General features: G+C 37.6%; 1 protein-coding gene across 10 annotated transcripts in view; it reads left to right on the top strand.

Moving 5' to 3' along the window:
* Window positions 1-14744, top strand: part of DYM (dymeclin) — a 259645-nt gene that overhangs the window by 108886 nt on the left and 136015 nt on the right. For all 10 annotated transcript variants that reach the window (XM_059707262.1, XM_059707264.1, XM_059707261.1 and 7 more), the window contains 2 exons: window positions 11025-11207; window positions 13119-13297. In XM_059707262.1, coding sequence (XP_059563245.1) covers window positions 11025-11207; window positions 13119-13297 — 362 coding nt within the window. The remainder of the gene's footprint in view (window positions 1-11024; window positions 11208-13118; window positions 13298-14744) is intronic.

Raw genomic sequence — 14744 nt, 5'->3', positions numbered from 1 at the left:
ATAAAAAAATAAAAATAAAGATACAACATCAAATCTGATGCTCCTTCATTACACCAACATTTTAATATATTTATTTTAACAAATACTGTCCTCAGGATATCCTGTGAACTTTTAAAAAATTTTAGGTTTCTTTTACTACATGCTCATTTTAGAAATCAAATCACCTTTAATTCCAGTAATCAAAGATAATTGCTTTGAGCATTATGGTATATACCTAGCATCATCATCATAATCAACTTTAAAAATGGATAAATACTGTTTTTTCTTTTTCTTTTTTTTAAAAATATATTTTTTATTGATTTTTTTATGGAGAGGAAGGGATAAGGATAGAGTTAGAAACGTGGATGAGAGAGAAACATCGATCAGCTGCCTCTTGCACACCCCCCACTGGGGATGTGCCCACAACCAAGGTACATGCCCTTGACCGGAATCGAACCTGGGACCCTTTAGTCCGCAGGCTGATGCTCTATCCACTGAGCCAAACTGGTCAGGGCTTTTCTTTTCTTTTTTTAAAAATATATTTTATTGATTTTTTACAGAGAGGAAGGGAGAGAGATAGAGTTAGAAACACCGATGAGAGAGAAATATTTATCAGCTGCCTCCTGCACATCTCCTACTGGGGATATGCCCGCAACCCAGGTACATGCCCTTGACCGGAATCGAACCTGGGACCTTTCAGTCCGCAGGCCGACGCTCTATCCACTGAGCCAAACCGGTTTCGGCTTCTTTTCTTTTTTAATTTGTTTTTGTTGATTTCAGAGAGAGGGAGGCAGAGGGAGAGGATAGAAACATCAATGGTGAGAGAGAATCATCAATCAGCAGACTCCTGCACGCCCCTCCCACTGGGGATTGAGCCCACAACCTGGGCATGTAATCCAACTGGGAATCGAACCGTGACCTTCTGGTTCATGGCTGAGCTATTTTTTGCCTTTTCTTGCTGGTAAACATTTTTATTTAAGTGTAACATACAAAAGAGTCAGATCAAGTAATTCCAGCACACCAGAAACCCTTTGAACGCATTCTTCTCATCACTCTCCCTTCCCAGCTGCAGAGGAGGCCGCTATCCCAATTCTAGCACTATGGATGAACTTCATATAAATGGAATTATATGCTAGGCATTCTTTTGTGTCTTTCTCCTTTTGCTTATTTGTGAAAGTCATCCATGTTTTTGCATGAAGAATAGTTTGTACACTTTTATATTATTATATATTATTGCATTTTAAGACTAACCCATTTTTTATTTATCCTTTATACTGTAATATATATTTGATTTATTTCCAACTTTTGGCTATTAAAGTAATGCTGCTATGTACATTCTTGTGCATGTCATTGCACAAGGTAAGCACTTTGTTGAGTGTAATAACTAGTGGATTTGCTCTATCCTAGATGTGAATCATTCAACTATTCTAGTTATAATTATACTGTTTCCCAAAGTATTTGCACCAATTTACACTCTCACTAGAGTATATGAGAGTTATGTTGCTCCACATCTGTGCCAACATTATATTGGATAGGGGTAGGGTGGAGTCAAGGTTATTGAGTTCAGCTTTTGTGGTATACAGTTCTCTTCATTTTAATAAGTAATACAGTCATGTACTAACCACCATAATCCAGATATTAAACAATTCCATCATTCCAAAAAGTTCCCTTGTGTCCCTTTGTAGTCAAACCCTAACAACTGGCCATCTGACACCTACCACTTAAGATCAGTGATCCATTCATGACAATTAGACATTCTACTAAAAAAATGCTAATCTGGAACCTATTTACCATTGTTTTAAGTTTTAAAAATTATAATGTATACAATGACCCAAAATATTCAGCTAGTTTTCTCAAAACACATTAAAGGCCTTTAAGTAACAAACTAATGTGTTCTACATAAAATGCTTAAAACATGGATTCTTGATCAAATAATTATTTTTAACAAATAGTTGTTTTGTAAATAGTAACATATTCTCTTCCATTCTAGCCATTTATTTTCTCACTCATTTTACTCCCTTTGCCAGAGTTCTCTTTAACATCTTTTCAAATTCTGCCTCTAGTGTAGAACACTTAACAAAATTGAGGGCTCATTGTGAAAGGTCTTATGGAAACACATTTGGTATGTGTGCCCAGTGGTAGAGAATGGCTCACGCTGGGCATGACACTATGATGCTCTCTTAGTACCAACAGTATCCAAGACATACATCTAGTCCTAGCCAGTTTGGCTGAGTGGATAGAGCGTCAGCCTGCGGACTGAAGGGTCCCAGGTTCGATTCCAGTCAAGGGCACATGCCCGGGTTGCAGGCTAGATCCCCAGGAGGTAGCCAATCAATGATTCTCTCTCATCATTGATGTGTCTCTCTCTCTTTCTCTCTCTCTCATCATTGATGTCTCTCTCTCTCTCTCTCCCTTCCTCTCTGAAATCAATAAAAAAATATATATATATATATATATTTATATATTTTTTAATATATTTTATTGATTTTTTACAGAGAGGAAAGGAGAGAGATAGAGAGTTAGAAACATCGACGAGAGAGAAACATCGATCAGCCGCCTCCTGCACATCTCCTACTGGGGATGTGCCCGCAACCCAGGTACATGCCCTTGACCGGAATCGAACCTGGGACCCTTCAGTCCGTAGGCCGACGCTCTATCCACTGAGCCAAACCGGCCTCGGCAATAAAAATATATTTTAAAAAAAAGTCATCTACTTTTTTTTTTCAATCCTCACCTGAGGATATTTTCTTTCATTGATTTCCATAGTGGAAGGGAGGAAGAGAGAAACATTACAAGCCCCAAGTAATCTGCATATTTTTAATGCTTGTGCACATTGTCTGATTGTCCTTCATAAATATTGCACCCATTTGCAATGCAGCCCTAGGTTCTGGAAATATTGTACCTGTCTTCTAGTACCCTCATTAAAGTATAATTTATAATATAGGATTAAAGCCACTTTTGACATCTATGTTTAGAACTTTAAAAATAATATGCTTTTTCTTTAATTAGCCAATGTAAAATTTATATTTATTTATATACTGTAAAAATGTCAAATATGAAATTTGTATTATTTATTATATACTTTGGTAAGTGACGTAAGAAAGTGAAGTAAGTAAATAAAGGAACAAATTAAGTTTGTAAGTTGGATCCCTCCAAGGAATATAAAATATGAAAAGATGTAACTCTTTCCCATCAAGGAGTTCCCAGGAAGACTGGTGCGAATCCTATATAATAAAGAGCTAATATGCTAATTAGACTGAACAGCAGAACGACCATCCGGACCACCTTCTGGATGACCGTCTGGACGACCTTCCTGACAAAGCCAGAGCTGCGAGGGCCAGCCGAGGCTGCGACGGGCTGTGAGGGCCGGCCGAGGCTGCGAGGGGCTGCGAGGGCTGGCCGAGGCTGTGAGGGGCTGTGAGGGGCTGTGAGGGCCGGCCGAGGCTGCGAGGGCCTGTGAGGGCCTGCGAGGGCCGGCCGAGGCTGTGAGGGGCTGTGAGGGCCGGGCCCCTTGCACGAATTCCATGCATCGGGCCTCTAGGGTAACATAAGTCCATTCAAAGCCACACAGTGGTAGGTTAGTGCTAGAGAGATGTAACCAAAGTGCTGTGAGAGGAGAGAAGAGTTACTTTCTGCTTTATATACATGATTTTTATTAGGATTTATTAGGATGAACGGATGTAATTTGGACCTTGAAGGATTTTCCAAGTAAGGAAGGAAGTAAGAAAGAAATGAAATAAAATTTTAAAAAGGGAGGAAGTGGAATGGACCTTTGGTTCACTTGTATACCTATAAAAAAAGTCCATAAACCAGTGGTCGGTTCTATTCATTGATAGATTTCTAAACGTTTTTTCCTTCAAGGGTGATCATGACATTTAGGTAACATTCTCCTTCCCCTCCAACTTATTGCAGTTTGTTTACTTATTTGTCTCTGTTTCATGTCTATTTCTCCCTAGACTATAAGTCCATAGATAGGACACCGTTGTCTTTGGGTTCGTCAGTGGCTAATTCAGTTTCTTGCGTTTTGCCCAGTTTGTAGCAGGCCCTGACTAAATTATGAATTGAATGTATATAAGAACACAGGCGGTCAGTATATATTCAGCGACAGTAATTTTCCTCTGTGGCTGGAATGTAGGTTAGTTGGGACCATTGAAAGGAATCAACTTCAAAGAAGTTAAGTGATCATTGGACAAATGATTTTTCCATGCAGATGATTTAACTGATAATGGAATCATTCTGTATTTTGATTGCCAGTGTCAATATCCTTGTTGTGATATTATACTATAGTTTTGTAACATGTTACCATTAGAGGAAACTGGATATAAGGTACATGGGATCTCTGTTATTTTTTATAAGAGCATTTTAATCTACAATTATCTTTAAAAGTTCTTAATTATGATGGGCAAAGAATTTTTTAAACTTCTTTGTTTAAAAAGTTTCTAACCAAGCAATAATGTTCTGAAACTTTATAACACTAATTGTTTCATTTAGGATATTGGTTTGAGAGACCAGATATCAGTGGCTTAAACCAGGTAGAAGGGTTACATTTTTCTTACATAAAATTCTAAAGCTGGGCCAGGGGTATGGGCAGGTTTGCTTCCTGAGGTCATCTAGGGGCCCGAGTTCCTCCTGTCTTGTTTTGTCATTCCCTTGGGTGGTGTCCCATCCACAAAGTTGAATCTATCTCCTACCACTTTACTGCGGTTCTAGCCCACGGGAGTGGTGAAGACATGAAGAGAAAACATCCTTTTTTTAAGGAAAAAACTGAAAACTTGCATATGCTACTCCCAGTCACATCCCATTGGTTAGAATTTGGTCACATGGCCTTATTTTGCTGTGAGAAAGATTGGGGATTGCAGTCTTGCCCAGCTTTAAATCCTAGGGTGTTTATTAATAAAAAGGAACAAAGGGAGAAGCCTGGTATTGGAACCAGGTAGCTGACTCTGCCACAGTGCTTGCCCTGGAATGCATGTTTAATACCTGTATCGGACAAACTGTCTTCCCTTACTATTTTACTACGCTTACATAGGAAAAGCGTCGGTTTAAAGAGTTAGGTGTATTTATTGGGTCATTATGGCAATTAAAGTCCCTTTGTAGTTGTTTGAATGCCCATCTTCCCTTTCTGCTGTTTTGCCCCTTAACTGTGTTGATTGAAATGTCTCTAGCAGAATTTTCATCCCTATTTGTAGTAGCTGACCTGCTTTTCCTTAGTTCTTTCATGGTGTCAGGTTTCTTACAATATTTTAGGTTCAAATATGAGAATATGACCCATTATAGTTATGGAGGACAGTGTATATAGTATCATTTAATTTTTTATAGTTTTGATTGTATAATTCGTGTTTTGTAATATAATTGTTAGATATAAGAAATTCATTCTAGTTTGGCAAGTAGCATGTTTAGTAATATAAAAAAAACAATAATTTCATTGTCTTAATAAAATGGTGTTTATTTTTAGTTCAATATTTTGTAGAACAAGGGTTCCTTTTTTCCTCAAGGATTATTATTTGTATTGATGTGTTAGTTGTCATATTTTATATCTTCCTCACATTTTTATTGTTAAGGTTAAATAATCTTGAGTTGGTACTTAAAAAAATTGAATCATCAACATCAGATTTTTTCTTTTAGTTAATTTCCATACTTTTTAGTTTTTAGTTAGGTGAATTTTATTTTAAGATTTTATTTGGAGGACCTGAGGAATACAATTTAAAAACTTTGGTTACCATCCTTAATTTGGTTTTTAGAACAGAAAAACATATACTGTAACTTTCCCTTATTTTTTCTGGTGGAGAGATTTTTTTTAATTTTTTTCCAACAGGAAAATGCAATTCCACTAAGATTCTTGGGTCACAGATCAGAGGCTTGGATCAGCAAAAAGAAATGAGCCTTTGGAAGAACTCTGGTCCAATATTATGGGCCAGTTTAAACTACAATGTAGGCAATGGCAGGCTGCCTCCTTTCTCCCTATAAGGAAAGGCAACATAGCAATAATATTTACCAGAGAAAGGAAGGAGGGCTATGTTTGTGGGTGGGCTGGGGGATAGCTTCTCAATAAAATGCTATTTTGTCTGGTATTATAAGCAGCTTCTCAGCCCTCTTGGACAAACTTGAAGGGGAAAAAAAGGAGAGTGAAGTTGTGCTAAAAGAGAATCAGAATCTTGTTTGTGAAATTTGTCCATTGGTAGTCAGTCAACTCTTACTTCTCCTAGTAATGAAGATACAGAGCTATGAAGAGGATTAAAAAACCCATTTTGTGATTATTTTTGTTACAGATTGAACTTTCTAATTGTGTTTTTCATACACAGTGGTGGATCTGGGGTAGACAGTTAGGGAGCTTACTCTGAGTGGAAGGAAGTGGCTGGAAGTGTTTTTAAATGTGAAGATACACAATAAATCCGTCTCAAAGCAGCACACCTACCAGGCACCTGTAGGTGCATTTACTTGCATAGATATGTATATTAACAATTAAAAACACACACAAATGGGGCATATTATATATATTTATATTTGGGGATTTGCCTTTTCAGTAAATGATATACTGATGAGGTTTCCCCATATTTTACATAATTATGTGCTGATTGAGTCTGTATTCAATTAATTTTATTTTACTTTTTTTTTTTTTAATCCTCAGGGGTGTTTTATTCCTTTTAGAGAGAGGAAGGGAGAGTGAGAGAGAGACATAAACGTGAGAGAGAAACACGATCGGTTGCCTCCTGTTTGCACCTGGACTGGGGATTGAACCCACTCCATATACGGGGCAATGCTCCAACCAACTGAGCCATAACCGGCCAGAGCTATTTTACACTTATTTTTAAGGAACTAAATGAAATTAGCATATTTTATTGCAAAATTTTAACTATACAAATAAAGCAAAAGTCCTTGAATTTCATGCCAGAGGTAATTTTTCTTATCAGTATGATGTACGCTTGGTTCTTCCTGTTTTTAAAACACACACACATATGATTTTAGTGAGTGATTTAAAAATTATTAACCTCAATTTTTCTGCAGCTTTCTTCTTTTTTTACTTAACAATATACCTTAGTGACATTTCCAGGTTAGTACATAGATATCTACCTCTTTATATTATATTCCATAGAGTGGATTAACCATAGCTCTTGGTGAACACCCACATTGTTTTCATTATGTGACAGTTATAAACAAGTTACAGTAACTATTCCTGTACTTGAATCAAGTGTTCTCTAGTATAAGAAACAAAATTGCTGGGTTGATGGGGATGTGCATTTTTTATTTTAATGAGAACTGCCAAACATCTTCCAAAAATTCTGTACAACTTTGACCTCTCACTATTGGTAGTTTTCTATACCTTTAACAACACGGGGTGTTTTAAAATTTTCTGTCCTCATGGATGATCTCATTGTCTTATTAATTAACTAATTTTCTCTTTTTATTGCTTTGGACTTTTATTACCTATTTTTATTTTGAATTCTTAGTTTTCTTATTAATTTGCAGGAAGTCTTTTAAAAAATAAATATTCTTTTCTGTTTATATGTTATAAATGTTTTCTCCTCTATTCTTGTTTATAATGTAATTCATTACAAAGTATTTAATTCTTTTTATCTTTTTGAATTTTGTAACTTGCATAAGAAAAAGGCTTTCTCAACTCAAGGTTTATATACATATTTCTATAGTTAAATATTGGGGAGTCCAGCCAGTGTTGCTCAGTAGTTGAGCTTCGACCCATGAACCAAGAGGTTGCTGGTTTGATTCCCAGTCAGGGCACATGCCCGGGTTGCAGGCTTGATCCCCTAGTAGGGGGCATGCAGGAAGCAGCTGGTAGATGTTTCTCTCTTATCATTGGCGCTTCTATCTCTCCATCCTTCTGCCTTCCTCTCTCTCTAAAAAAATCAGTAAAAACATTTCAAAATATATATTGGGGCAATGATTAAATTCTATTGTCCCAAAGATAGTTATAGATTTTTTTTAACTGATAATGGAATATTATCTGTATCATAAGGTTAATTCTCAAACATATGTAGTTCTGTTCTGTACTCATTTCCACTGAATTATTTGTCTACTCTCCTGTCAGTATCATACTTGTAAATGACTATAGCTTTATAAAAATTTTGCTATTTGACCAGGAGCATTCCTTACGAAGTTAGTCCTTCTCAAAAAATTTTTTCTTATGTATTTTCACACCCAACAGTATTTTATTTACACTGTATTACAAAATATTACATAAATTTCTCTTGATATTTTGATAGTGGTTATACTGAATTTTAGATTAACTTGAGGGCAGTTTTACATTATTGAGTCTTTTTGTCTGAAAATATGTTGTATCTTTATACTAATTCAGGTCTCATATGACCTTTAGTCGAGTTCTGTGGTTGTCTGCTTAAAGGTTTCCCACATTTCTTTTGTGTTTAATATTTTATTGGATTTGTTGCTGTTGTGATTTGACTTGATAATTATTGCTCATTTATAGAAAGACTTTTGATTTTTTTAAAATGTATTTTTATTGATTTTTTACAGAGAGGAAGGGAGAGAGATAGAGAGCCAGAAACATCGATGAGAGAGAAACATCGACCAGCTGCCTCCTGCACACTTCCCACTGGGGATGTGCCCGCAACCAAGGTACATGCCCTTGACCGGAATCGAACCTGGGACCTTTCAGTCCGCAGGCCGACGCTCTAGCCACTGAGCCAAGCCAGTCTTGGTGACTTTTGATTTTTTTGTAAGTTGATTTTTTTGGGGGTCATAGAATGGTACCAAAATCTATTCTAATAGTGTCAGTTGAGTCTCTTGATGCTCTAGAACATCTCTGTCCAGTAGAAATATAATGTGACCCATAGATGCAAACCACATATGTAATTCTAATTTTCCAGAAGTCATATTAAAAAACAGTGAAAAAAAACAGACAAAATTTACTTTAACAATACACTTTAATGCAATATATCCAACAAAGTATTATCATATCAACATGTAATCAATATTTAAAAATTAGTGATAGATTTTTACTTTTTTTTGTATTAAGTCTTTGGAACTCCATGTGTATTTTAATACTTAAAGCACAATGAGGTTTAGACTATATAGCCACATTTCAAGTTCCCAGAACAGCCCACGGTGGCTAGTGGCTACTGTATTGGATAGTGCACAGATTGCTTATAAAAAACTAAGTTTTTTCCTTTTTTTTTCTTGTCTTTGTTTTTCTTTCCTTAATATCTTTTGCTTAGTCTTCCAGTAGTACAGTATGGATGTTGGTGATATTAACGGAATTCTAATGTTTGACCATTATGAATTTCTTTTTAAAAAATTTTTTTTATTGATTAAGTTATTACATATGTGTCTTTATCCCCACATTAACCCCCATTCCCCCTACTCATGCTTTCACCCCCATATTGTCTGTGTCCATTGGTTAGGCCTATATGCTTGCATATAAGTCCTTTGGTTGATCTTTACCCCTTACCCCCACCCTCCGGTACCTTCCTTCTGAGGTTTGACAGTCTGATCAATGCTTCTCTGTCTCTGGATCTGTTTTGGTTCATCAGTTTATGTTGTTCATTATATTCCACAAATGAATGAAATCATGTGATATTTATCTTCCTCTGACTGGCTTATTTCACTTAGCATAATGCTTTCCAGTTCCATCCATGCTGTTTGTTGCAAATGGTAAGAGATTATTTTTTACCGCAGTGTAGTATTCCATTGTATAGATGTACCACAGTTTTTTAATCCACTCATCTACTGATGGGCACTTAGGCTGTTTCCAAATCTTAGCTATGGTGAATTGTGCTGCTACGAACATGGGGGTGCACATATCCTTTCTAATTGGTGTTTCTGTGAATTTCTGATTAGGTAGACAAACTAAGAAGTTTTTTTTTCCTTTTCTAGTTGTAAGAATTCTCTTTCATTAAATTAAGAATAGGTTTTAAGTTGAATTTTTAAAAAATTGGCATCTCTTGAGATGACCATCTTGTCTTCCATCTTTTTTAAATGAAGAGAAACAAATTTATAAGTTGTTTTCTTTAATGGTGAATGATTCTTGCATTTCAGAGACAAAACCTTCTTGACCGTGATGTATTTATTCTTTTTAACAAATTTTTCTACAAAATTTTATCTCCTTCTGTTTGATTTAGGCTATCTCGCTTAGGGTTTTATATGAATAGATGAGAATTATCTGTTCTTTGAGGGTTTGTTAGACTTATTTGTTAAAATAGCTGGATGTGGTTTGTTTTTAGGGTTAGCTCTTTGAGTTCATTTTTCACTTTTCTAAGATTATTTGCCAATTCAGGTTTTTGTCTTTTTGGTCAATTTTGATATTTTGTATTTTCCTAGATATTTTAATATTTTGCTTAGGTTTTCAAGTATATGTGCGTAAGGTTGTACATGAAATCCTATTAATAAAAGCCTATGTGGTCACCACGCCCTCAGGCCTGACGCCCTCACGCCGCAACGAGCTATCACCAGGAGGCTGCGTGTGCAGCGGGCGCGTGTGGGTGGGCAGGGGCTTGACGCTGCGTGCACAGCAAGGAGGTGGGTCCCACGGCTCCGCGCGGCAAGGCCCAGGGGTCCTGCGGCTCTGTGCGGCATAGCGGCGGGACCCCCGGCTCCAGCCTACCTCTTTGGGGCAATCCGCCGAGGAACCCTGGATGGGTGGACCGGGCCTACCTCTTTGGGGCAATCGATCGTGGGGCTCCCACACTGCGAGACGGCACAGGCCAGGCTGGGGGACACCCTCTCCCCGCGCCCCCCCCCCCCCCCGTTCACGAATTTCATGCACCGGGCCTCTAGTTTTCTTATAAATGTGAATATATTTGGATATATAAAGAAAAATATGGAGAGATATATTAGAAACTTAATGATGGTTATCTATGGGGAGTGGCAGTGGAATCGGGAATGATATAGTCTTTAAAAACCTTATATCCTTGGGCAATGTGGGAATTTTCAAATAATGGACTTATTTTACTTTCATAATTAAAAAAAGAGAGTGTTATTTCAAACTTTTAAAAATGAAAAAGTATGGAGTATTGCAAGGAATATAGTCATCTTACCTGTCTCAGCACATCTTACCTGGATGTTTTCTTCTCAAGCTGGACTCTGGACTGTCTTCACCCTGGGCGGCGTGGGAAGCAAAGCGGCCGCCACGCAGGCAATTTCTTCCCCTCTGGCCAACCAGAGCCTCCTGCTCCTGCTGGTGCTGGCCAACCTGACAGACGCTGCCGATGCCCCAAACCCCTACCGACAGGCCATCATATCCTTCAAGAACACACAAGGTTCGTGGGGGTTTCTCTGAGTATGCTTTCTAATGAGGAAAGAGGGTGCTGTGCACCCCGTATTGTTTATTGCCTTATAGTTGTGGAGATGACGGTCCAGTATATTTTCATACTGATTAATGATGAGAAAAGCTTGGATTTTCCTGCCTGTATTCTCAGAAAAGTCAGGTAAATCTTAGATGAGGGCTGTGCTTCCTTATATGCGTTTAAATTTGCATTTCTTTCTGAGATAACCCGGCCAGCAAGTGCTTAATTTGGATCCATCTATCCTACCTGTTAGGGATGAAAATAAACCTAACAAAACTCTAAATGATAGGTTGTTTGACAGTGTTCACTCAAAGTCTATCTAGAGTTTTATAGAACTAAAAATTAGAGCAGAACTGAGCAAACTTTTTCTTCAAAGGGGCAGATGGCTTTGCATGGCCATGTGGTCTCTGTCACCACCTCTTAACTCTACCATCACAGCACAAAGCAGGCACAGATAAGTGAGTGTGCATGACTGGTTCCAATAAAACTTTATTTCCAAACAACTGGTGGGCTGTTTGTGGGGTGTAGTTTGCCAAACCATGTGGTAGATAGAGCATAAGTAGAAAGTTATATGTTGAAACAGTATTCTCTTATCAAAAGGTTATACTCTAAAAGCAAGATTAATATGGTAGGCTAGATTATTGATATGTATCCCAACATTCACATCATTGAGATGGGTGAAAAGTGCAGTCATTAGATAGGAATTTTTAAGGTTTCTGATGCGCTTTGCCTTGCTCCTTCGCAGAACTTCTCTAACATGCTTCTTATAGACAGTGGATGAGTGTGCCAGTTAGTTGTGGCTTTGCTAATTCTGGTATTATTATTTACCGGGGAATAGGAAGTCTCTAATAATTTGATAGATTAGGAGTGAAAGCTCACGTATCTAATAGTATTTTCTATGGTCACTTTAGATCTGCGAGGCCTTTCACAGTTTGCTTAATGTCAGTAAGCCTCAGTGGCTTTGTCTGTAGAATGAAGATAATATGACTAATAGTATTTGTCTAAGTACCAAGCAAGGTAAGGTTTTTAAATGATTAGCTCAGATTTTACAACAAAGCAAGTGTCCATTTTGTGGTATCTCTACTATTGTTACTTGTGCTGCTCTGGCCAGATGTTACTATTTGGGCTTGCACTTTCCTGAGATGGTCATTGTTCAGAGACTGTGCAGTACGCTGATCCAGAACGTTGGCTTCAGAGTTAGACTGGCCTGGCTTCATAGCCCAGTCTTTATTTGTTACATACTAGTTTCTTTATTCATGAAGCAGAGGTTATAATCTCTATAGCTTAAGGTTTTTTATAAGAATTAAATGAGCATCTGTCATACTACTGACTCCCTGAATTATTGCTATTATTAAAGAAGCAGTGTTATGTCGTGAAAAAAATAGAAGCTAATTGATCTGTTTTTTACTCAGGGCTAATCTTGGAAAATGTACTTAATCCCTCTGGACTTCTATTTCATCCTTTGTAAAACTGGTACAAGCAATGACATGATTGTTGCCTGGATTAAATAAGGGATGGTGCACATAACCATTGGAAAGATGCTTAGATGCTACAGAGAAATAAATTGGTCCAGTGTTTTTTTATTCTTTGTGTGTGTGTGTGTGTGTGTGTGTGTGTGTGTGTGTGTGTGAGACTGTTTTAGTTCTACTCTCAGAAAATTTCAGTTATACAATACAGTGTTATCACCTCTGTATTGTTTTACATTTAGTTATTTTTTAAGTAGAATTTTAAATATAAATTGAAATTTGAATCTGAAAGATAGCAACATATAAAATTAATGGGAATTGAATTGTATACATGAGTGGGCTTTTATTATTTATAAAAGGCATAGTCTAGAAAATACTGATGAAATATTTAAAATTTTTTCTGTTTTCTGTATTCCAGATAACAGTCCTTTCCCCTCGTCAATTCCACATGCTTTCCAGATTAATTTTAACAGTTTGTACACGACTCTCTGTGAGCAGCAGACGTCTGATCAGGCAACTCTCCTATTGTATACATTGCTCCATCAGAATAGTAATATTAGAACGTACATGTTGGCTCGCACAGATATGGAAAATCTTGTAAGTATCATGCTAAACATTTCATGCTTTTTTTATTTTATAGTATTTTGAAGAATAATTTCTTTTCCCCAGAGGGGCAGTGTATTTGCTTGGTTGCTACAAGGTGATGATTGAGAAATCAACGGGGAGATGTCACCTGATAGGCAAAGGTATGAGCGTGGCAATGTGGGAGACAGAACACGTAGAGATGGCACCACAGAGCGGAGAAGGCAGCAGCACCACAGCTTCCCTGTCCGTTAGGTCTTTGCCAGCCGCCCACTGCTGGCAGCCAAAGGGATGTCCCCTCTGCACTGGTTTTGACAGGTTGACAGCAGGATTCACGAGGCATTTGGTAGCCTTTTTTTTCTTTTCTTTTTTTTTTTTTTAATATATTTTATTGATTTTTTACAGAGAGGAAGGGAGAAAGATAGAGAGTTAGAAACATCGATGAGAGAGAAACGTCGATCAGCTGCCTCCTGCACATCTCCTACTGGGGATATGCCCGCAACCCAGGTACATGCCCTTGACCGGAATCGAACCTGGGACCTTTCAGTCCGCAGGCCGACGCTCTATCCACTGAGCCAAACCGGTTTCGGCTTTTTTTTCTTTTTTCTTTTAGTGTTAAAGATAAAATACTGAGTGGTGTGGAATATTAAAATTCATTTGAAGAGCATATACTATGTCAAAGTGACAGTGAGGACAAAAAACATAATGAAAGAACCTATCTCCATACCTATATGTGAAAAACATTGGCTTAAATAGCAAAATCGGGTGTAACAGTGTACTACCTATATGAGTGAAAACTTATAACAAGAGGTCTGTTTACTGATGGGTAGGTTATGAGCACAGATAATTCTGAGTAAGATGTATCCTAAGGGAAATGATAACAATAAGCAGAAAGCCTGTGACATCACCTGTTCTGGAAAGTTCTGTGGTATAGAGGTTGGTATGATGCAGGGATGACCTGGCCGGTGTGGCTCAGTTGGGTGGAGTGTCATCCTGTACACCAAAAGGTGGCGGGTTCGATTCCCAGTCAGGGCACATACCCAGGTTATGGGAATGAGCCCCAGTTGGTGCACGTGTGGGAGGCAACCAACTGTTTCTCTCCGTCTCTCTCTCCCTGCCTTTCTCTAAGATCTTTTTTTTTTAAAAAATGATGCAGGAGCAGTTGTCTGTATATGATATACACCAATGAAAAGTTAAAAGGTTTTGTTTTTACTTGGGAGGGTGGAGTAGGGTTTCTCCATTTGTTTGTTGTTTTTACATTTCTTGCATAGATTACTTTGATAATGTCTCATCTGATGTCTCTATCTGTCCTTTTCCCTTTCTTCAATAGTAAATACTTGTTGAAGCTACGATGAGAAGATATGTTATGGGTAGAAAATTTATTGTGCTGATCTGATGTTTGTCAGGTAGCAATTCTTTTATTTTACAATTTTTGTTATTAGGAAGGTTTGACACGACAGTG

Source organism: Myotis daubentonii, chromosome 8 (assembly GCF_963259705.1).
Source record: "Myotis daubentonii chromosome 8, mMyoDau2.1, whole genome shotgun sequence".
NCBI classification, from domain to species: Eukaryota; Metazoa; Chordata; class Mammalia; order Chiroptera; family Vespertilionidae; genus Myotis; species Myotis daubentonii.
The sequence above is the reverse complement of the archived record's forward strand: the minus strand, read 5'-3'. Positions and strand labels throughout refer to the sequence as shown.